This window comes from Protobothrops mucrosquamatus, unplaced genomic scaffold (genome assembly GCF_001527695.2).
Source record: "Protobothrops mucrosquamatus isolate PMUCROS unplaced genomic scaffold, P.Mucros_1.0 scaffold_280, whole genome shotgun sequence".
Taxonomy (NCBI): domain Eukaryota; kingdom Metazoa; phylum Chordata; class Lepidosauria; order Squamata; family Viperidae; genus Protobothrops; species Protobothrops mucrosquamatus.
In genome coordinates this window covers 1,567,625-1,590,523 of record NW_015386356.1, presented here as the reverse complement: position 1 = coordinate 1,590,523, position 22,899 = coordinate 1,567,625, and the positions used below count along the sequence as shown (strand labels likewise).

The following is a 22,899-nucleotide window of genomic DNA, read 5'->3' as shown; positions in this document are numbered from 1 at the left end:
ATTGTGCAATCAGAACATCACCCTTAACATTTTCCAAACTCTCCTCCATCGAATCCAATCTTTGTTCACTCGCTTCAGCCTTCTGTTCATTTTCCTCCACCCTTTCTGCCACTCCGTCCACATATTCAGCCAGACCTTGAAAAGCAGTTGTCACATTCACCCGAAAGCCCTCATGTTTCTGTACTAATTCTTGTTGTTGGTGTATTAATTGGTCAATCTTATTTTCAATTTTAGCATCCATTTTTTGAAACATCTCTGTCATTTGAAACATAAAGTCCTGTAATTCTTTGCCAGAGGGCGGCGGGGGTGAAGAAGATGGCGGGGGTGGAGGGTGGGAAACCGGCTTAGGAATTGGTTGAAGCGGCTGAGAAGTCGGAGATGAAATCGGTTTTGCAGTTGTTGGCACCAATCTTCTCAAAGCCATATTAGCAATATTAAAATTTCAATCTGTATGAGAGTCTTTTAAACAATTAATCCAAGGCAGATAGTGAAAGTGTTAAAAGTAACAAAAGTTCCAAACCGGAAATCAAAATCACTTTCACTTCTTCTCGCTAGAAAGTATCATTCATCGCCATTTTAAGTTCACTTTCGCACAATCCAACCCAAGTATAGGGAAGATCAAAATAGCTCAAGTTAGAGTAGAGTCCAAAGTAAAAAACAAACTTCCAGGGTCGGTTTGTCTGCGTATAGTCACTCACAGTTAAATTTAAGTTGCAGCGGTGGCGGCGGCTTCTAGCTTCGCCGAAGCGAAGGCGACCTGGATCGCGGAGGGTCCTCGGGGCTCCGGAGGAGTTCTAACCTACATCGTCCAAATCGGACGACTCGGGAACTCAACTCCTACCCCGGGCAGCTCGCCGATCCCCTTATGCCCGGGGGAAAGGTCTCAAGCCGTTTGATAGCTAATGCTCGCTGTCAAAATGGCTTTTACGCGAAAACAGGCGGGAGGCAGCTACAGCTGCGTCCGACGAGGTCGCCTGCTCACCAGAAGTCCGAAGTTCTGCAGTTCTGATGTCTTCAATCAGAACTGAAGAAACTTCTTGGATGAGAAGTGAAATGTCTTCAAGGAAAAACAAAGAAAGTCCAATTGCCTTTTGAAAAAGCATCTTTGAGACAACCATGACCTGGATGACTGAGAATCTCCATAGACACTTCCTTTCCAGATTTCATATACACCTCAGGATCAAAGTCCAAATCAGGAGCATCCCAAACTGCACATCTGCACAGGAAGAACATATGTTAAAACCAGCATATACCCACACCACATCCCCAAGCTCACACCAAGGACCAGTCCCCCACTAAAACCAAGTCTCTGGACCCCATTTTCCCTCAAACAAATCTCTTTGTTCTTGAGAATAAAATTAATCTTTTTTTTCACAGTATGGATTTCATTTTTTATTTGGTTTTGCACCATCCCAGCTTGTGGAACCCCCAAATTATTCTTCTAACAACATGTACTAGCAAAAATCCACCACAGAGAAAAAGCTGACATACAACTTTATGAACTAGTGCAGAGTAAGTTTAAAAGGCTTAAAGGCAATTTGTTGCTCTTCTTCTTCAATGCTTAGAGGAGCATCATGACATGCAAATGGTCCTTCAGTGCTTTTCTTTTTCATCACTATGTGAAGAACTTGGGTGGCCAAAGGTAAGTCCAGTTTGGTGGTAACCACCAGGTAAGGCTTACATGGAGGAAGTGCCTTTGGCCATCCATGTATGGCTCTGTAACACAGTTACCAGAGAACTGGGGTCACAGCATTGAGCACTAATGCTATTAGGATTTTCAGGAACTAGAGAGAGGGATCAGACCCTTTCATCTTTTCAATGAATGGAGATCCAGCATAAGCTCTTCTATAACATGCCTGGGTATTCTTTCTCACGTATGCCCTTAATTATAGATATGGGATATATTTTTGGAAGAACACATCACATTCCCTTCCCCGTCAAATAATTATAAAAAATAATACTTTAATTTCTTAGTGCAGGGGTTCTATCTGTTATACTAGTGCATAGGATATTGTTAAAGTGCACTACCTATGGGTTGCAATTTGTTACCGTCCTCTGTTACAATGTACATTGGGTGAATTCTGCAACTAAAAATTATAGGAGCTTGAAGCATTTGCCTGCCCAGCTCTGAGAAAACATGCTGGCAAAGGATTGCCCATTTTGAGAGTTCATGCTGTTCTTAGGACAAAGGCCAAACAGAAATAGGCATCCAGTCTTGAACTGGGGTATGATGGACTTTTGCTTTGCAGTTACCATTCATGCAGTATATGGCATATTGGAGCATGTTCCTGGGATGTATCTTCACCTTGAAAAGGGGGTCATTTCCACTATGCTTATGATAGGCCTCATTAACCACTATTCTCAATCCACAAGGCACCAGGCAGTGCAGGCAAGATTGCTTTCTTTATCTTCACCTGAAAGATGAGATGACCAGGCAAGACCACTAGCTGGAGAGATAGGTAGCCAGCAGCAATCGTTATGATGATAATAGTAGCAGCTGTGAGTACTTTGGGGTTTTATGGATCCAATAAGTGAACCAATATTACCAAAAACAGCAAAATGTTGCTGAATGCTGCATTCACTGCATATCAGATAGAGCAGTGATGGCGAACCTTTTAGAGACCGAGTGCCCAAACTGCAACCCAAAAACCACTTATGCATCATCAGGTGCCGGGTGGGTGTGGCCCATTGGGTGGGTGTGGCCCATTGGGTGGGCGTGGCTGCAGTGATAACAGCAGACTGGATGGGACTAAAAAGTTCAATCAATCAATTCCAACTTTGCAAGATCTTTTCTTTTTCCCACGAGAAGTTGAAATTGACTATTGATTGAACTTTTTTTTTTGTACACGGCGGCAGAGGCCTAAAGCAAAAAGGTTTTATAAAACCCAGCTGAAGGCCTAGAACTGGGGCGATGGTGCGCGTGCCCACAGAGAGGGCTCTGAGTGCCGCCTCTGGCACCCGTGCCATAGGTTCGCCACCACTGAGATAGAGCTATGGACTTTGACATCACAGCTATGCCATCTGCATTTGCCAGCTAATAATTCTGTGTCCTTGTAGGACTGCAAGATTATAGATGAGATTTCCTTTTCTTTCTCTCATCATCTCCACTAAAAAGGTTGCCATCTCTACTGAAAATTCACATCCACTTTTGCTAGTGATGCTATGATATCAGGATACCTATTTCAGCAACGTTACATCATTGTGGTCAAGTATAGACACTGATTCCTTACAATGTGTTTGCAAAGCATGATCTCTCTTTGGAGATAGATTTTCTTTTCTTCTCTTAACTATATACTCTATAGCAAGGGTGTCAAACTCGTCGCGTCATGTGACGTGTCACGACGTATCACAATTCTTTTCCCATTGCCGGAGCAGGGGTGGGCGCGGCTTCCGCATGATGCATCCGGCCCGTGGCCCGGCAGACTATAGTCTACGCTATAGTCAAGAAAGAAGACAACCTTAGAAGTCCTGCTTCAGCACCTCTGAATTGTTTTATTTTATGTGCAACCATTGATTTTAATAATGACTTCTGGGATTAGACAAGTAAACTTTTTCATTTATGACCTTTTGTTGTTTTCATCATGGATAGGACTTATACCATTAAAAAAAAGTAAAATAGAAGATTTGCAGAACTATTCAGGCTTATATAATTAATTGTTCAAAATGGAAAAAAACTGTTGCTGTTCAAAGGACAATCTAGTCCCCCTTAGGAGCAGGCATTTCAGGCTACAAATGATCTCAGGCCAACTCAATGAATTTCTGCTAGGCTCCCAAATAACACTGGCATGAACTATGTTCACAAAGTCCTTCTTACACCTGTTCAATAGCAGCTGTAAAGGCCAACCATTGGACTTAATCCAGTACTATTACACAAGAACAAATATGTCAAATCTATATTTAGGCAGCTCTCTTGCACTGTAATTCTTCCAATGCCTTGATTTGGTTTATTTGTTCTATGTCTTACTCCCTATTTAATTCCTGAACCCCTTATTTCAAGCATGATATTGAATCTTATTTCAAGTGGTTATGGGCTTTTAACAAGTAGCAGGTCAGTTTAGGGAGCGCAAAGCCTGGTACTCTTGTATAATTCTGTCTTCTGACTTGTTACCACTTCTTGTTTCCCTATTTTTAACTCCCTAGGCATTTTGGCTCATTCCTGTTCTTTTTAGCCCAAAATTAGATTTTGGGGCTAGCATATCTATTTAAACTTGATATGTTACCTGGATAAATATGGGTGCTGGAATAGTTCTGCTGCAGTGACATGAGAACATCTTAAATCAGCTGAGAGTTTTTGCCCGAGTCAGCATAATCACTTGTGCATTGTCTTAATGATGGTGATTTGGAGAGGTGCAGAGGATTTACATCACTTTCCATCTAGAAGCTTTTAACACTATTGCAGTAATAGATTCAATTATAATGGTATTGGCATTATATACCATGTGTTTGCCTACCTACCTACTATACGAAAGGCAAACATCCACATGTTCCAAAATGGCAGTAAGGAAATGCAGAAAACCCTTAATTCTTTTCTGCCATCTAGTTTGTAACCAAGATGTAGTAGCTGTAATATAATATTCTAACAAGAGATATTACATGTGTAGAATAAAATGCAGTTGATGCTGCAGTAAAATATGCTTATTTCAAAGAGATTATTTCTTGGGTTGAAGTGAGGGAAGAAAACCACATAACCAAGAGATGAAGATGAAATATAGAAAGAAGATCCACATATTGGCATCACTATGAAAACAACTTAGTAACATAATTGATAATCAGAATACCTTTCAATAAAATAATTTACTTCCCCTTCTAGAGGCCTCATCTGAGAGGTGTAGACAAAGTTGCCTGCAGCTGGGGATTTAAGATTGAGCATCTTCAAGCTATGATTTTTCCCTGTAACATTCTATGGAAGCAAAAGTTAAACTTGAAGAAGCAGGAAAGAAAAAAGTATTAATGCTTTTGAACGTTGATGTTGGAGAAAATTCCTGAGAATACTACAGCCAGTGAAGAAAACAAAGAAATCAACCCAGAATTCTCTCTTGAAGCATACATGACCAAGCTCAAATTATCCTACTTTGGACACATTATATGGAAATCTAGTTCTCTGGCAATTTGAAAGCTGGGAAAAGTAGAAGGAAAGAAAATAAGATGATCAGCAGCAAGTGGGAGGGACTTAATTACAATGGTGAAGGGTTCACAACTGGAAGTCCTAAAATAGCAGATTGTGGCAGATTGTCCTGGAGAAAATCTATCTACTCTATGTAGTTGCTAAAAATCAGTACCATCTTAATGGAATGAATTCATCAATATCAGAATTCTATAGTATCTTGGGAATTGTGTACAATAGTTTCAACTTTTAACACCTGCATTACTAATGTTTTGCTTCCTTTTGTTTTCTTTACCCATGAGTTTTAAATTGTGCCAGAAGACTAGCAAGAGATTGAGAGAGTTATTTTGTGAAGGCTTTTGCTATAGATATGGGTCAATATATTTAGACAATTATATAGAGAATAATGAAGAAATGCCCCACCTCTCCCCAACTGTTTGGTATATTTCAAAGGAGTCATAGAGAAGTGCCTTTTGTAATGGTGAAATTTTTGCCAGAGAGAAATTAAAAGTATTTGGCTTGCTCTATTAACAAAAACAGATACTGTTCCCTTGATATTTTTTTCAACTCATGGAAATCTGAATGAGCAGCCCAATTTGTGGAACTGGGCATAGGCTACTTGTCTGCACATGCAAGTAGGAAGTTAGAAAGTGCAGAGACAATGCAAGACTTTCTGGTGGCTAAGGCAGAAAATCTGGATGGAATTCAAAAGTGGTAAAAATACAACCATAATGCCAAAGCTCCTTTTCCTACGGTTAAGTGGGATTTTTTTTTAAATGTGCTGCCATAGTTTGAAATAACTGGGCAGCCCTGGGAAAATTGCTGCTGCTGGGACCCCCCTCCCCCTTTAATGTGACAAGTGATCTAGGTATGAAGACTTTGCTTTTAAATCTTCATACTGTACTCTTTTATTGGTTGGCAGGCTAATAGATAATTAAAGAACAGTTTAGTCATCACTGTGGGCTCTCTGTGGAGAATTGCCAAGCTGACAATGTTGCATTTTAATTATTAAGCAACACTGATACCTGTCCTTGAAAGGCAACTAACACACAGCAGATCTCTCATCCAACAGCTCCAATTTGCTCCATTTAACTTGTTGAATAGTTTTCTGTCAAGCACTGCATGCTAGCTCAAACCTCTGGCACAACTCAAACATGTTTCATGAAGCAAGCATTTGCCAGCCATGCCTCTATTTGAAACCTGATATGCTTCATGAATTAATAGATTTTTCTCTACCTTTTTTTTTCTTCTTGGCCAAGCCAAATATGAGGCAAAATTGCATAATACAACAAAATACAAACAGGCTAATTTTTGGTGGCAGAATCTGTATTTTTACAGCCTTTAGGAACTTAGGTGTATTTCCATTCTGAGGTGCCATCCTACCTTACTGCTTTATAGTCTCATAATTACCCATAAAAAGAGATAGGGCTTCAGCTGCAGTATCATTCCTGCCATCCTCATATTTCGACATCCCACCTCCCCATGGATGCCAGTGGCCACAATTTGGCTTTGATTGCCTCCTGACCTTTTTTTTTTTTTAAAATAAATGATTTTATTTTAAAACATTCACAACACTCACACATTGGCATGGTTTGGTGGTGCTTTGGTTATTTCTAAGTAATGAATATCTTTATTAGTGGTCACAAACACACCATGTATATCAGAATAAAACAATAAGTTGGTCATAATAAAAACATTCTTTACTATGGATTTTGACTGTTTTCCCTTGGAGGATTATCATGGCTTTTTTTTTTCAAGATAAAGTAGGCTATTCTTAACTTAAGAATGCTTACTACAAATTGTCACCTCAACAGTCCTGCTGTCAGCTTCTTAAGACATAGGCCAAACCTGCTTGACCTTAGAAAGCTTTCTTCTAAAAACATATGAAATCATTTGGGCCCATAGAGAAGCTAACTGCTGTTAATTTGTGGTGTTCTCTTGTTCCCTTAAAAAAACCCTGTTGGCGATAAATGTCACCATTTCTCACACGCCTTGTATTCTGTATATGGTAATGTTGCAAAAAGAAACCACTCCTAGAAAACATTTTTTTAAAAAAGCTTTTTAATTGCCTTTATACAGAGAAATCAAAGAAACCTACAGAATTGCAACTCTTAATAATCAACAACCATCATAATTTCAATGTATGTAAGACCTACATCAACATACCTTTGTGGCCAACAAGATTCTTAAAATCCTAATTTTAAACAGCACACTCCTATTGAACATCATAAGCAAAGCCCCTGACCCAGCTTCAGTTGCAGCTAGCATCCTGGATGGACATGTGCTTGCTCATCCACTATGAGGAGCAGATAGTGTTGCAAAGGAAGAGCAAGTGTGTATTCAGAACTATATCATTCTACATATATAGATCTCTAACACCAGATCAATGTGAACCATTTGCCCTGAGGCAGAGAATCCCACCATTCCAGAAATGTAATCCCATTTCTATTTAGCTATAAATTCAATGGCCTGCTGCTTTCCTAGCTGATCTTTCCCTAATTGATTTGCTTAGGCAGCAAAAGGAAATAGGGATAAAAACAAATAGCTCACATTATTTCAGCCTAGGAATTATTTTCCTCTTTTGCTTCCCAAGCAACAAACATGGGAAAGCTCCCCTCCTGATTGGAACAATGGGAGTTGTAAGGCACCAGGCTGAAAAAACTTGGCAGAGCAAGTAAAAATGCAGTTGATAGGAACTGTGACAATACTTAAAAAATTAATAATCAGAAGCTTTGTGATTCATGGCTGATTTAAAAAGAACTTGCTTTTTTGCTGGGCCTATTTTATACTAAAGTGTGTTTCTATCCAGCAAACCATTCATTGCCAATATAAAACTGTTGCCCTCTCCTACTGCTCTGAATCTTCTTCATTTCTGTCTCTATCTGGTTTGCTACTACTAGTTTTAATGGCTATGCATTTAGATACTCTACTTTCAGGTACACCTCCTTCTCCCTAGCAGCAGTATACTTTGCCTTGGAGATGAGGAAGAGATGGCAAAAGTAGTACTGTGGGTCATGAAAACCAGCAAGCATGCGGATAGGAAGGAGCAACACATTTGATTTATCATAGAGATTTGACACTAATATAAAAGCAAATCAATGCTCGCAAGGCTGTAGCAGGTAGGTGTCCTTAACATAAAGGATTTGTGTTTGTGGCTTGGAGGATGAGAACATCAATGGACTGGATCCTTTTTTAGTAATGTGTGTGCAAACATCTGAAAAAAATATAACCTATGTGGAAGAACCTATTTTGCTTAATGTAGTACAATCTGTTATGTTTACTCCTGTCAGATTACGCTGGCAGACATTGTGATAAAGTCTTGGAAAAGCCTATCCCCTATTCCAGACCCAGAATGGTCTACTAAAAACCCCAATCCTTTTCCCTGAGCCCTCCATCCTATCCTCCTTTCCCCTCCCCCTAGCAAAGAGCAGTTTGCTGGATTTAGGCCATTAGCCCTAGAGCTGCTGTAAGCTGAGAATGCCCTGGGCGTGCATGCAGGCATGTGTCTCTCCAAACAGTTAAGCCTTGGGGTAAACGGTGACAGCTTCGTAACCCTCCGGGGGCCTCATGCGAGCCCTGGCGTGAGTTTCACAGTATAGCTGCCCCTCCACAAAGAAGTAACCTTTCTGCTTCAGGTTGAGATTGCAGTCGGAACAGATGAAACATTCTGGGTGCCTGTACTTGTCACGGGCTTTTACTACTGTGCCACTGTTAAAGGAATAATAATAAAAAACAACAGAAAGAAAAAGTCAGCTGAATGCAATTTTCAGAGACTGGGACAGAGAAATCAATGACAAGTCTGCTGCTTAGGTTCCTAGGGGTCAATAAATTGTGAGCTTCAGTCTTCTTCAGCTCTACCATGTTCTTGGGCATGGTTCTAATCTCTATGATTGCCATTCTACAAGGATAGCTTGGTTAGGTTCCCAATTGGAGTTAAATGAAATATTAAAAAAAAGCTTTGCGCACACAGGACATGTGGGCTTTATTTATAGCAAGGCCCCATGCTTTCTTCAACCTTTTAAAAGTATGTTAGAACAAACATATACAATGTGTCATTAATAATATGGCATTTTGATTTCATTTGTGAGGTTTCCAGGAATTAATGGTTTTGTTTGTCCTCTTCCCTTTTTGTTCTCTTCCGCTTTTATGTCCTGTCTTTTACATTTTAATCTAGTGGGGAAAACTGAATGTTTATTCCGGGAGCGTTGTTTTGGCTCAACCTCAGAATACAGGTAGTCCTCAGCTTACAACCATTTATTTAGTGACTGTTCAAAGTTACTGAAAAAAGTGTCTTATGACCATTTTCCACACTTACCGCCATTGTGGGGTCCCCATGGTCACGTAATCAAAATTCAGATGTTGGCAACTGATATGTATTTATGATGGTTGCAGTGTCCCAGGTTTATGTGATCATCTTTTTCAACCTTCTGACAAGCAAAGTCAATGAGGAAGCCAGATTCACTTAACAGCCATATTACTAACTTAACAATTGCAGTGATTCACTTAACAACTGTTGCAAGAAAGGTTGTAAAATAGGGCAAAACTCACTTAACTACTATCTTGCTTAACAACAGAAATTTTAGGCTCAATTGTGGTTGTAAGTCAAGGACTACCTGTATTTATTAATGATGAATGTAAACAAATGAACATAACTTTAAGATTATAAATGAGAAATATCTCTTTTTGTAACAGGTTGTTATAAACTCTTTTGAAAACCAATGTTACAAATCTACGATAAGAAAGTGAAATATCTTACACAATGCCATTTCCACACTTGTCACACAAAGGCACTTTTGGCACACTTCCTGCACCAGCATCTGTCTTTGTCATGGGTGCTCTTACACTCCTTGTCCCACTGGGACGACCTTCTGCAAACAAAACAAAGCAATATATATAGTCTAGAGTGACTTTTAAATGACTACCATTAGAAGTTTAAAATGTATAAACATTTGTTTCCACCCCATGTTAGGATTTTTCATTATAATAGACACTCTTTCACAAATAATTTTACCGATGAAATCTGCATATGTACAACCATTTTTAGTTTCTTCACTATTCAGTTATCTGTCTGTTTGTGTATATTGATCTGCAGGCAGCAAATATTTTTTTCTTATTCTAATAGGAATGCAGGTGTTTTCATCACTGCTAACTTCATTGAAATTACTAGGATTCAAGCTTTCTTTCCTCCAATCTGGTGTTGGAGTCCCATGGTGTTGGAACAATCACTCTTAGAATTTTGTCTATGGCACCCAATAAATATAACTTCAAATAAGGTAGCAGGTGGATGTATAGTGATTAAGGTACCAGACTAAAAACCAGGAGACTATGAAGGAAAACTCTTGTGCCTTAGACACAAAGCCAAATGGGTGACCTGTGCTAGTAAATTTATCTCAGCCCCAGGAAGCAGGCAATGGCATATCACACTTCTGAAATCTTGGCAAGAGAACTGCACGGACCTGTCCAGGCAGTCTCCAGGAGTCAAGATTGACTTGAAGACATAAAAATAGAAACAAAGCAAACAAAAATAGAGATGGACAAAATCGCTGTACATCATGTCTATTTCACACCTAGGGCTTCGGGGGTGGGTGGGGGTAAGAATGATGGATTACCAATCAGCAGATTCAAATAACTCCCTTGAAGGTAGGGAAGAAGTAACTGAGGAAGCAGTATTTCATCATTTCTTTTTATAGCATCTACCAAAAGCCTGTCTCTGAAGTATGATTTTGGTGGAAGAATGAGATTTTTTTTCTTTCTGGGAAGCTTTTCCTAGATATTCTTGCCTCTTGCAGAACTAACAGAGAGTTTCTAGAAAAGTAAAAGACCAAAACATTTAAAAGTTTTCTTTTAACTATCACTTTCCGTCCTTAAAATAATCAGAGGGATACTAATCTGTATAACAGAGAATAGGAAAACTTAATCATAGAATTTTTAGCTATTTAGTTCTTTCTTTAATTATTCAAAACACTGACAAAAGATCAGTAATTTCTGCATTTTTCTTTAAAAATATAAATAAACAATTTTAATTCAGTGTCAGGGTGGATGCAGGGGGGAGATCAAGAAAATCAAGATGGCAGCAACAACCATGCGGTCAATGTCTTGCCCTATTTTACATGCTTCGTAGCTGCACTTTGATTTTTTTTCTGCTTCTACCTAAGAATGCCCCTGTTCAATGTTAAAGTTTTCCTATTCCTATTTCTATTTGGTATTACATTTGCAATTAAGATAATCTCCAAGTGAATGTCAAGAGGAACTTGATCTCACAGGTAGCTAACACCTTAAAAGAGCAACAGCTTAATGGGGCTGGATTAAGATATATACATTCCATGTTGATTCCTTAGATAAATTTTTAAAAACACACTATAGTAAATAACGCAGTATAATAAATGCTTCTGATTAAAACATACAGTATAGAAGTGCACTTAAAATAGTATATTCCTTTCTATTAAAATGTATTTTATTTTAGCTCTCCCTTACTATTCTCTTTTTTGTACCATAAAAATACTATTTTTAATGGCCTCTCTTAAAGTAATACTCCTGACTTATATTTTTATTGATATAATCACATATTTTATTTATGCTTCCTTTTGAGTGCTTTCTTGTATTAGGAATTTAAGTCATCTATGGTCTTCCATATAGATACTAACCAGAATCAAAACATCTAAATTTAGCAAGCTGCTCTATGTTCCCTCCTACAACTTAAACAGTGAAAGATGTAATATGATAACTAACCAGATTCTTCAGAGACCATGTCTTGGAGCACTTTAAAAGAACTAGACTGCCGTGGTTGGCTGGGTCCTTGAGGATCATCATGTAGCATCCTATAAACATCAGACTGAGGCACTGCAGTTGGTGCTGGCTCACTGCAAAGTCCAAGAAAGTATGAAATAAAGGTAGTTAATCATTAAAGGATGTTATAGAAGGACATTAACACGCACATATAAAATGACTCTTGGAACACCTCCATATATTCATTTTAATACAGTGTGAGTTCAGAAAAATTACTTCAGTTACACCAAGAGTTTTGGGTTTACAGAAGGCCATTTGGAATGACGGGCTCTAAATACCTTCCAGTGGTCAAAAATATCCAACATATCATAAAATATTTTTAAAAGCCTTTGTGATTTTGATAGGTATACATTGTCTGATACTTGAAATTTATTGAGAACGAGAATTCAAATGTCTTTTGAGTAGGCAGAACTTTCTACGTGGTTCTTAGGATCAGATTCATAATGACAAATTATTCCACAATTTGATTTTTATTGCACTTGCTTCATAAAACAAGAAAAGAGCTATAGTAACTTAGTTCTGCCCTTGCATATGGTTAGCATTAGGACAAGCTGTGATGAATACAGATTGAAAAGTTTAGGCAGAACTCATTTTGGGGGGAAGAAACAGATAGCAATTTCTTCCCCAGGGTATATTCTACATTTTTAGTATATGTTGATCTGGAGCATTGGAAAACCCTGATACTACAGCTTTTTTGCTCAAAACAGATATTAAAAAGTAAATTAAAAAGATTAAAAAGTAAATTATTATACAAAAAATAATCATGTAACAATATAATAAAAAATTAGAAGCAGTAGCAAATGATCAAATCTTCACTTAAACAAATCAAAAATAAAGTGGTCCCCTGAAATTCATTAGATGTCACAAACATATCTAGAAAATCAAGACAGTCTAACTCCTAGGCCTTCAGAAATGCATACATTAAATAAAAGTAGTCTAAAGTACATAATGTTTAAACTTGCAAGTGGTAATATTTCTAAATATAATTCCTATTCAGTTTATATCTTGATCTGTTATGTTCCAAAGAAAATTTCAGGATGGTATTAGTTATTACATATAAAATATTCCCAAGCAGAAAGATACCATCCCCATATTTGAGTCTAATGAAAACAAAGTCCAACAACAAAAGCATTTCAAATTATTTTTTTCTGGAATGGTTTTCAAAAACAGGTTTCTCTATTTATAATACAATCAGTGAAAATTTCATTCATAATTCCAGCTTTGTTATAAAAAGCACCAATGAAACACATGCAAAAATGAAACAAGTTGGCAATTTAAACATGTCACATAATTTAAATACATGTAGCCTTCAAGAATATGTATGCATTGTTTTTGGAACTGTCATAACTCAGTTAATTATATATATATTTAAAAGCATAAAATATTGTACATCTAATTTAAAAAGCACAAAATCAATGTTGAGCTAGCTATCTCACCGATGAAAAGATCCTTCAGAATGTATTTAATAATAATAATAATAATAATAATAATAATAATAATAGTAATAGTAATAGTAATAGTAATAGTAATAGTAATAGTAATAATAATAATAAAGTTGGAAGAGACCTTGGAGGTCATCTAGTCCAACCCCCTGCTCAGGCAGGAAACCCTATAACATTTCAGATAAATGGCTGTCCAGTCTCTTCTTAAAAATTTCCAGTGTTGGAGCAATTTAAAAGAACAAGATCATCCAATGACCTTTATTTAATTAGTGTTACCTTTAAAGTATTTTTGTTCCATAAAGCATGACCAGTTTCTCCCTTCCTCCTAAACAAAATTCTATTAATAAACACCAGACAGAACCAACTTTATTAATAATCCAGGAAAAGGTTTTAATGCTTTTCAGAAATTGTTAATTAATTAGTAAGAGAGATAATCAGTTACCTCGGAGTAATTCTTAATGCAATTTTATGCATAGGATTGTATTGTACCCGACTTCATTGATGGATAAAGCTTTCTGATTATAAACTGGCCAAAATCTTAATACACCTACAATTATAAATTTAAATATGAACCATAGACTGATATAATCTTATTCAATTTTCTCAATAAGAATGAAATAAATTTTCCTTAATGTACTTTAAGCTTTTTCATTTTCTAGTATGGGACATAGCTCATGAAAAAATAAAAAGAGTTGAAACTGGACTTAAGAGATCTCTAATGAGATCCAGACTTTTTCTATTATTCTATTTTTGTTTTCAAGAAGCTAAGCAAATTTTTGGACAGATATCTGCAGTCTGCAGTTCAGATAAGATTAATAAAGGAGATGAAATCATCCAGCACTTATTGGTCACTTGAGATTGCTGCAGAAATGCTCCCTCCGCTGTAGTCCCTGGCCACGGTCTTCCAGGGTCATCCTGCTTTGTGCACTGTAAACTTCAGATTCTTTCATACCAAGCTCTTCCCCCATGTTCATAGATGAGCCAGCAGGATCCCTGGCTCAGAGACATGGATCAGGCTGAACAGCAGTGGGGATGTATTAAGTAAAGCAAGAAAAAGCCAGCCTTCTTTCTGCTATTTAAGAGTGTGATCTCCCCATCACACTTGTCAGTATTTCTCAGTCTGCTTTTGAACATAGATTACTCTTTCTGAAGACTGTTAAACCTGTGTTTAAAAGTAGCCCAACTAACAATTGATAGGGAGGGGAGATTAATCGCTGCAGTTCAAGAGCTCCTCCTCATTTTCTCACAACTGCCACTTCCAACCCCATGTGCCTGTTGGTTGTTTATTTTCTTTCTTTTATTTTGGTTTTTGGGGAAGCTTGTATGATTGTAAGCAGTCTGGGTGCCTGTATGGTAATACTTGATGAGATCAAAGAGCTGACAGAGTCAACTTCCTTCTCCTGCTCCCTTTCCTAGAGATCCACTGCCAGGTTAGTGCTAACATGAGGAAGCCACAGCATCTGGCTCCTCCTCCTCCTCCTCTCCATGATTTGCTTAATGGCGTGTGCTACAGTTTATGCCAAGAACAATATTGAGAAAGAGGGAGGGCAGTTGACCCAGAATTTAATCAGTGGCTTTGCTTAACAGGCTTTGCTCAATCTAAATCAAGATACCAACATCCAACACATAGCAGAAGCTCCAGAGGCAGGATAGGGATCGACAGCAAGAATAGCCAATAATATGATTTTTTTTGATGACTTGAAGACAGGTGAAGTGTTCTTTCACTGAACAAATGAGAAAAGGCCTTTAAAGTGGCATGGGATAACTATGCTTACAAGCCTTAATGGATAACAAGCAAATAGCTGGCACATGGGCAGCATTCTTCATGCAGTATGCTAAGCACACAGGATGGCTCCCATTACCTTATATGGGGTGTTTCCCCGAGTGCTGTAGCAACCTGCCCCTGCAGTGTTTCCATAATATTGTCATCTGAATATATCTGCATAGGAGTGTTAAACTGAGCGTGCACAATCTTGACACCAGGAAGCTCCATTTCTAAGGGAATGTTGGGGGCCATCTTAGCTGCAGCTTTCAACTCAGTAGGACAGATAGTGCTAACAGTGCTAATGGAAGAGGGAGTGCTACGTCCACTGCTGCCATCAAAACCGGAGGGAGTACTGCATACGTGATTCAAATCAGAGTGAGAACAGAAGGTAAATAAAAGGCACATGCAGTTTCTAGAGTGATTAAAGAGAGAAGAGGATGCAAATACAAGAATTCAGCACAAGCTTTTGTGTATGCTTTCTGCTGTGTACAATCTGTTGTAAAAATCCTCATATTTTGTATGATCAAGTCTCATCACTATCCACTAAAATGTATGTTAAAAGCTAATTTGATCAGGTTCAGCCAATTTAATATTAGTGCTGGAACCTTTTGAGGTTTTTCAGTTTAGCCTTAAAAGCAACAACAATATTCATATTCTTCAGTCCAGGATTATACATATAATCCTATTGATGTATGCCTGCAATATTTTCATAATATTGCAGCCATTTCAGTGTACTGTAATCTGTTTCCTAAAAATTTCCTGATGTCATTATAAATATATCTTATTCTGAATTCTGATGTTCTAAAAAAAAAAAGAACTCTGAAAACCAGGCTGTTAAATATTTAAATTGTGATGCCATAGAAAATAATTAAACTATGCAAATATATTTTCTTGCATTTGTTTCACATTGGAAAAATATGCATGCTCTTGCAGTGTTTATATATTATAGTGATGAAATATTCAATGGTCCAAAAATCAAAACTACATAAACATATGTTTACAATTAAGCTCATTGCAATATTATCATTCAAAATGTCATTGCTAAATGCAATAACTCTTTGGCAACACTGATTTTATTATTCTTTTCTAATATTTAGGGGAGGGGAAGTAAGATTTTAGGTCATTTAATTAAAAATAGGATTAGCCAAAATCCAGAAAATGAATCATACTTTGTTATGTTAAAAAATACATACATTGGTATGTTAAAAGCAGGCTCTCATGATACATCACTTTATATGGACAATAAAGAAAATGCTGAAGATCAGCTTTAAGGTCTCTTATTATTACACAGCATGGCTTAGAATCCTTTTGGACACAATGTTTCAGCTATGAATGCAATAAATCAGTTTGGACATATTAAGCAACAAAATTAAGGAACTACTAAACATATAGTCACAGTCGTTCCCTTTCAAATGTTGCACAATGGGGGGAAAAAAGCGATAACATTTACTGAACACTGATGGGAGGTTAGTTTTGTTCATTGATATTTTAAAACAGCTGGCTGGCATTTCTGCATGATATGATACCAAGAAATCAGGAAGTAATTATGATGTGGAAAGCTAGCCTAAAGTCTTGATTATGCTAGGTGTTATATATGGATTTACGTTAAGAGGATAACAAACATTATGGCTTAGAATCGAACTCTCAATGTGGAAAGAAAATATCTCCAGTCCTCCTAAAATCTATATAATATTATGTTGCCTGTTGCTATCTATTGATTTGTGATTGCAATCAAAACTTTGCAATGATTCCGAATAAATACATAATGAAGAACTTCAATGTACACTCTGGAAAATGAGGGGATATACCAACATGAAAGGTCATAGTAGTGACCTTAAATCCAATTCCCCTCTTAGACATTAACCTGGAAATATAGTGTAACCTCACTTTTCATTGGAAATCTGCCATTGTCTCATCAACAAATCTCACTGTTTCATTGGAATTTGCATCTAGATGAGCAGGTATACTTTAGGTTTGCGCTACAAGGCTGAAATCACATGTATTTAGGGCATGAAACCAACCGATTTCACTGTGGATTGGATTGCAGGCTAAATGTTCACAATCTGGTAAATATTAAAAGTGACAGGTTTTGTGAACTTCTGAAATGAAATCTAAATCTCATCACTTTTGCTGAATGTTGCCAATCAAATACATATGGTTCCCAACATTTACTGGCATGTCCAAGCTCAGCCTGTTATTATCACAAACAAGTCAGCCTGTTATTATCACAAATCTTATATGACTGCAAATATTCACTGAATGACACAACTGTATCAGTAAATATTTCTAGAAATACTAAAATATTTTTAATTGAAATGAATGATAACATTTTCTAAACTACAGATCCTTTAACAAAATTGCAATCAAAATGCACAATTAATTCAAGGTTGTCAAGAGGAATTCATATAAGACTATACCGGCATACTTTTCAAGAAAACACATTCCTTACTAACAGAGGCAAGACAAAGACATTCAAAGCCTTATGTGCTCCAAGCAAGCATGCAGTTTTTCATTTGCCAGATATCGCAGCCAAATATCCCTAGAAGGGGAGAGCTATACGTGGCATTCCTCAGGAAAAAAGCAAGACCCAGAGCCAAGGTTTGGAAGACAAGAACCAGGCTTGTCAGTCAATGGCAGGGTTAACGCTAATAACTTAAATACATTGTCAACACTCTCACCACAAACGTGGCCTTAAGCAACAGGGCCCTCATTAGCAGTGTCAGGAAACAAAAGGATGCACAAGTAACCATGAACTTCCAGTCATTTGTTTGCAGATATTATGTGTTACTAGGTAAACACAAAAAATATGCTAGGTAGACATGGCGTTATAATTTTCAAACTTTGTCTTGCTACACACTGTTTTCTAAATACAACTGAATGACAAAAGAAATTAAAACCAGAGTACAGATACTTGGTTTCCTATATATTGCAAAGTAATCTGTGCTATATATTTTCAATTCTCAAATGTTATCCTCCATAAATTCTTACAGCAATGTAGGAATTCATAAAGGAAAGTACCATTTCTATTAAATCATATTCTTTATGCATTAAACCAAAACAACAAAAGTCCATTTTCTTGTTTTATTCTCAATAAATGTCTTAGGTTTATCTGTTTCGTTAGCACAGACTATATACAGATGTCCTCTGATGCAAGATCTATTTAACTTAATAGAATTTTGGAAACTCTGTGGCCTAAGATGTTGTTGTAACTTGAATCAATATGTATGCTACATTTTTTACCATGAATTTGCATGATTTAAGAACTGGATCTCTTTATTACTTGGGAATCACTGTTTGACTACAGCTGTGAAGCAAGCATTTCATTCATTAGAAGGATTTACAATATACTAAAGTAGCAATATTACTGAACCCCTACAACCCAATTGTAGAAAAAAAATCATGCACCAGTTACAGGCAAAACTTATGACCTGCTTGGGCTTTGGATTACGAAAGGTTTAGGTCGAACATTATGTTTGTGTTCAAAGTAGCTTATATCCTGGAAAAAAAGGAAAGGGTTACAAAACAACTTTCAGCAAATTACAGTATATTTGTTTCCAAAGAAGATAAGATAATGCATACATTGAAAATTATGGAGTGTAAGTTGTAGAGTAGTAGTATTAGCACATTTCCTTTTATTGGAAGAAAAACAGAGTGAAGGCTATAGCCTAGCTAAAATCAGGCATTTTAAAGCTGCTGATCCTACTCCACATTCTACAAAGTAAGTCCCATGAAATATACAGATTTAAAATAACAAAAGCATTCAGGTATAGACTGCACACATCAGTATAAACAACACTAGTTGAAATCTGTACGATGTGCGGGTTTAGCCCTATTATGTTTTTTCAGATGAAAGTCAGATTAAAACTAAATGGGTTTCAGTTTATAGCATGTGTATATGCATAGAATTATACTTTTGGTGCTTGTTTAGCTTTGTTTTGGCTGGATTGAACTCATGTTGCAGCTGCACATAAATTTTATGTTGAAAGTTCTCTAGAAAAGTATGTTCAAAATATTAGTCCTTCCCACATAAATATTCATTTGAAGGTAAATATCTTGAAAGGCATTTTTAAAAAAAGTTTTGAAGATAGGAAAGAAAAAAGAGCAAAAGGCAGGAAGAGATGGACTCAACAATATAAAAAACAAGGATACCAAAGGTAGTGATGAGAGGCCATCTCACAATGTGGTACTCACTTTTCAGCTGAACTAGGGATCAGGCCACGCAGCTGTCCATGAAGAGCATCGTGTATATTGCCAGATGAATAAAGCCCAATTGGAGAATTATAGGCAGAACTCATTACCTGCCTTTTGTCATCAAGGTTAGCTGCTGCAACAAAAGGCTTGGCCTTTCTGTTATGAGTTGTACCAATAGGCTTCAATTCCTGTACATAATAGGCAGACAAAATACACAGAGCTACTATGCACACTTCAGCCAACAGCAAGCAAAACTGACATTGCGGCTAATTATTAATCAAATGCATCAGTCCCAAGGTACAACAAGCCTTGATTTAGTAAACCAGTAAGCAAGCATCCTATGGAAATTTTTTAGGGAAAATAGTACCAGTTGTAGGCAGATAAGCTTACAGACGTGACTATCATTGTTATTTATTTAAGGCAGCATTACAAGCATTTGGCTGCAGAATATTGCAGAACAGCCACAGTTCTTCCTTCTCTCTCTCCGCCACTAATATCTAGCCATCCAGAAATCAAAAAAGTGCTGCTATTGCACTACCTCTTTCTCCACGTTTGTTGGCGATAAGCAATGACACAAGCAGGAATGTGAGGTCAGTGATGTTACCTCACACAAATTTGGGTGACTAAAGATAAGGGGGCAGGAGAGAAGGCAAAATGGGTTACCGTGACTTTTCTTGGCAATTGCATTTCTTCTATAAATATGTGATTTCTTTGTTGCAGATTAAATGAAATGACCATCTTTCATGGGTCTTTGGCCACAAGGTTTCTTTCAATCAATAAAATCCATTTCTAGATACAGTTTAAAAAATGGTATAAATAATTGAATCAAAGCACAAAAAAGTCCAACTCATCCTTTCTTTTGGTTGTAGCACTGCCATAATTTGGTTAGTCCTAAAGCAAGACAGACATAAAGGGACACGCTGCCTTCTGAATAAATTCTAAAAAGTGGTTTTCAGAAGATGTAAAATAAAACTAAGCTGACAAATGCTCTGCATTTAAATCAATCAGCTTTCTGCTTGCACTATCATGCTGAGATCTAAACAGAAATACAGCATAATTTACTGCTTCCAATCCTAATGAAGCAAAGAACAAAATTGCCACAGGAAAAAAGGGTGGCAAGAAAATCTGAAAGAAGTAAACAAAGCCTTGTTGTGTGTTCTGATTTACAATCTATTTAAAACACACTATTAACTTCCTCAAGTCATTTGCTTTACTAAATTAGTGTTTAAATTATGTGGGTACTTTAACAATATTTTTTTTTCATTGCTCCAACTGCTTTAGCTGTGTGTGTTCCATTGATTTAAAACAGTCAGCTAGAGCATAAAATACCATATTATTCAGTGTCTTGAGAACAAATCTGTAATTTTCTCCCTTTTCCCCCCAGTGTTTATAGCTGAAAAAATACTAGTGTTAAGAGTTCCAGTGATCTAGAAGAGATTTCACTTCTGAACCTTGCAAGAAAATTGAAGGGACTATTCCATGTAATTGCTGGGAGTCAAAAACTGATTCAGAGGCATCAAAACAAAAACAAAAAAACAAGAATGAAATCAAAACGAAAACCAGAAAAGTAGCTCTGCAAAATGAAAAATACTATCCTGGTCTTCTCAAAATGTGTTTTTGTTCAATGGGGAGGAAAGAGCACTGAGCATTCAAGCTTGATTGCGCTATTAATGTTAACATAAGTCATTTAGAAGAGCTATATTACTGGTCTTTTCCAAACATGAAGGCTACCTCTTGAAGCAGCATTTAAAACAATGAAGCTACATTGTATTCAGTTGAACTAAATTGGCTGGAAAGTGGCCTTCCATCAAAACAGTGGCCCTCATAATGTTAACAAATAGAATATTTAAATCTAATTGTCTATCCATCCATTTACAAAACTTTATATTAGTATCAGTGGGGTTTACTTCATATTAAATGTGCTTATTAATCAAAGAGGTTATCCCCCCCCCAAAAAAAGAAAAATCCAAATCCTCGGCAGTAGGAAACTATGTTGATTGCAAAAAAATTCTGAAAAGTATATAACCAACTATTTTTAATACTATTGGGAGATATATTACAGAAATAGCTTGCAGTATAGCAGCATCAATTTTATGCCAACATACACTGCTGCAATGTGAATTTGACCTAATTTTCCTTTCCCAAAATATCACCAAATGTGCAGAAAGATAAACTGAAAAAGTAAACAATAGCAAAAAAATGTACACAGTCCAGCTCTTCTGTTTACTGCATGTAACAAAACTCCGAAATACTATATGGTCATCTTAACTGACATTTCAGTAAGAATCCAAAAATAAATTATGGAATCTGAATTTGTTAGGGGTGAAATCAGGAAGGTATATTTTCCCAATGTGGTGAACCTTTTTTGTATTTTAAAATTAGCAGAAAAACAGCTGTTGAAACATTTCCACTGACCTATTTATTGCTCAAGATAATAATAATATTTAAAGAATTAAATATCTAATTTAATATTTAATGACCTTTCTTAGAATAATTTGTTAATAACTTAAAAGTCAGTAGCCAGTATAGTATTTTAATTACATATTTTGTTTTGGCAGTAGTTTAGTCATTATTTTGTTGTTTGGATTTCAAATAACATACTTCCATTTGAATTCCCATTTAGTGAATCTTATTTTTCCATGTACTCCTGTTAGTTTGATTTATTGCATGGCACCTTAGTAAACAATTTTATTTTAGACTAATTAGTCTGAAATTTCAGACTAATTAATTTTATTTATTTATTTGTAAAATTTATTGGCCGCCAATCTTACCTCAAGGTAACTCTGGACGGCTTGCAATTGTAAAAGATAAAAACTATATAAATTAGAAATATAAATAAGTTAGTAGAAAAGCACAATTAAAAGATGGGGAGGGTGGGAGCAGGATAGGGGGGAGGTGGCTCTGTTGTTAATGGGTCGATCACATCCACTGTGATGCTCCCCCATTGGAGGCCCAAGCTAACTGGCAGAGCCAGGTCTTTAGGCTCCTTCGGAAGGTCAGGAAGGTTTGAACCGATCTCACTCCGGGGATTGGGTGGTGGTGGGGGGCAAGATATTCCAGAGAACAGGTGCAAAGGTAGAGAAGGCCCTTCTGCTGGACCTCGCCATGCCTCCTCTGCTGGCACAGATAGGGTGAGCCAATCCCAGTGGGCTTGACTTTGTCAATCAATTCAGTCAACATCAAATTCCAAGACAAGCTTATAGTGCCTTTTCAGATATAAACTATCTTGAGTATACTCTTCCAGTTCTAGATATTTTTGACTTCAGCTACCATAATTCTCAAGGAATTCATTAGATGTGGAAGACATTATATTAATGGGTGAATCTATCCAGGGTTCAGTAATTTGATTCATATACTGTATCTATTAGAGAAAAAAATATCTACAGAATATATGTGGGGTACTAAGACAGCTAAACTCAAGATCTTAGTCAGTCTAGTGATCTGACTAAGTCTAGAGATCTATATATGAAAGTCATCATTTCCAAGGGTCTTTAATCATAAAGGCTTGGGCTTCACTGGTTAAGTGGTCCTGTCACATTAAGTTATCAGTTAGTAGTAAGTCAACTTACAACTGTTTCTGGCAAACACCACTTATTCAGAAAAAGTAGTTC

At 36.8% G+C, this 22,899-nt stretch overlaps 1 protein-coding gene across 2 annotated transcripts in view; it reads right to left on the bottom strand.

Moving 5' to 3' along the window:
* Positions 1-7,157: 7,157 nt before the first annotated feature.
* PDLIM3 (PDZ and LIM domain 3) overlaps positions 7,158-22,899 on the bottom strand; it is a 31,644-nt gene continuing 15,902 nt past the window's right edge. Inside the window, exons 4-8 of one of the 2 annotated variants that reach the window (XM_015831784.1) lie at positions 18,526-18,593; positions 15,195-15,449; positions 11,834-11,964; positions 9,861-9,972; positions 7,158-8,812 (exon numbers count right to left, since the gene is read on the bottom strand). In XM_015831784.1, the coding sequence (XP_015687270.1) occupies positions 8,623-8,812; positions 9,861-9,972; positions 11,834-11,964; positions 15,195-15,449; positions 18,526-18,593 (756 nt within the window). In that variant the 3' untranslated portion in view covers positions 7,158-8,622. Of the gene's footprint in view, positions 8,813-9,860; positions 9,973-11,833; positions 11,965-15,194; positions 15,450-18,525; positions 18,594-19,288; positions 19,477-22,899 lie in introns of both variants that reach the window. The other variant, XM_015831785.1, reaches the window with a different exon arrangement.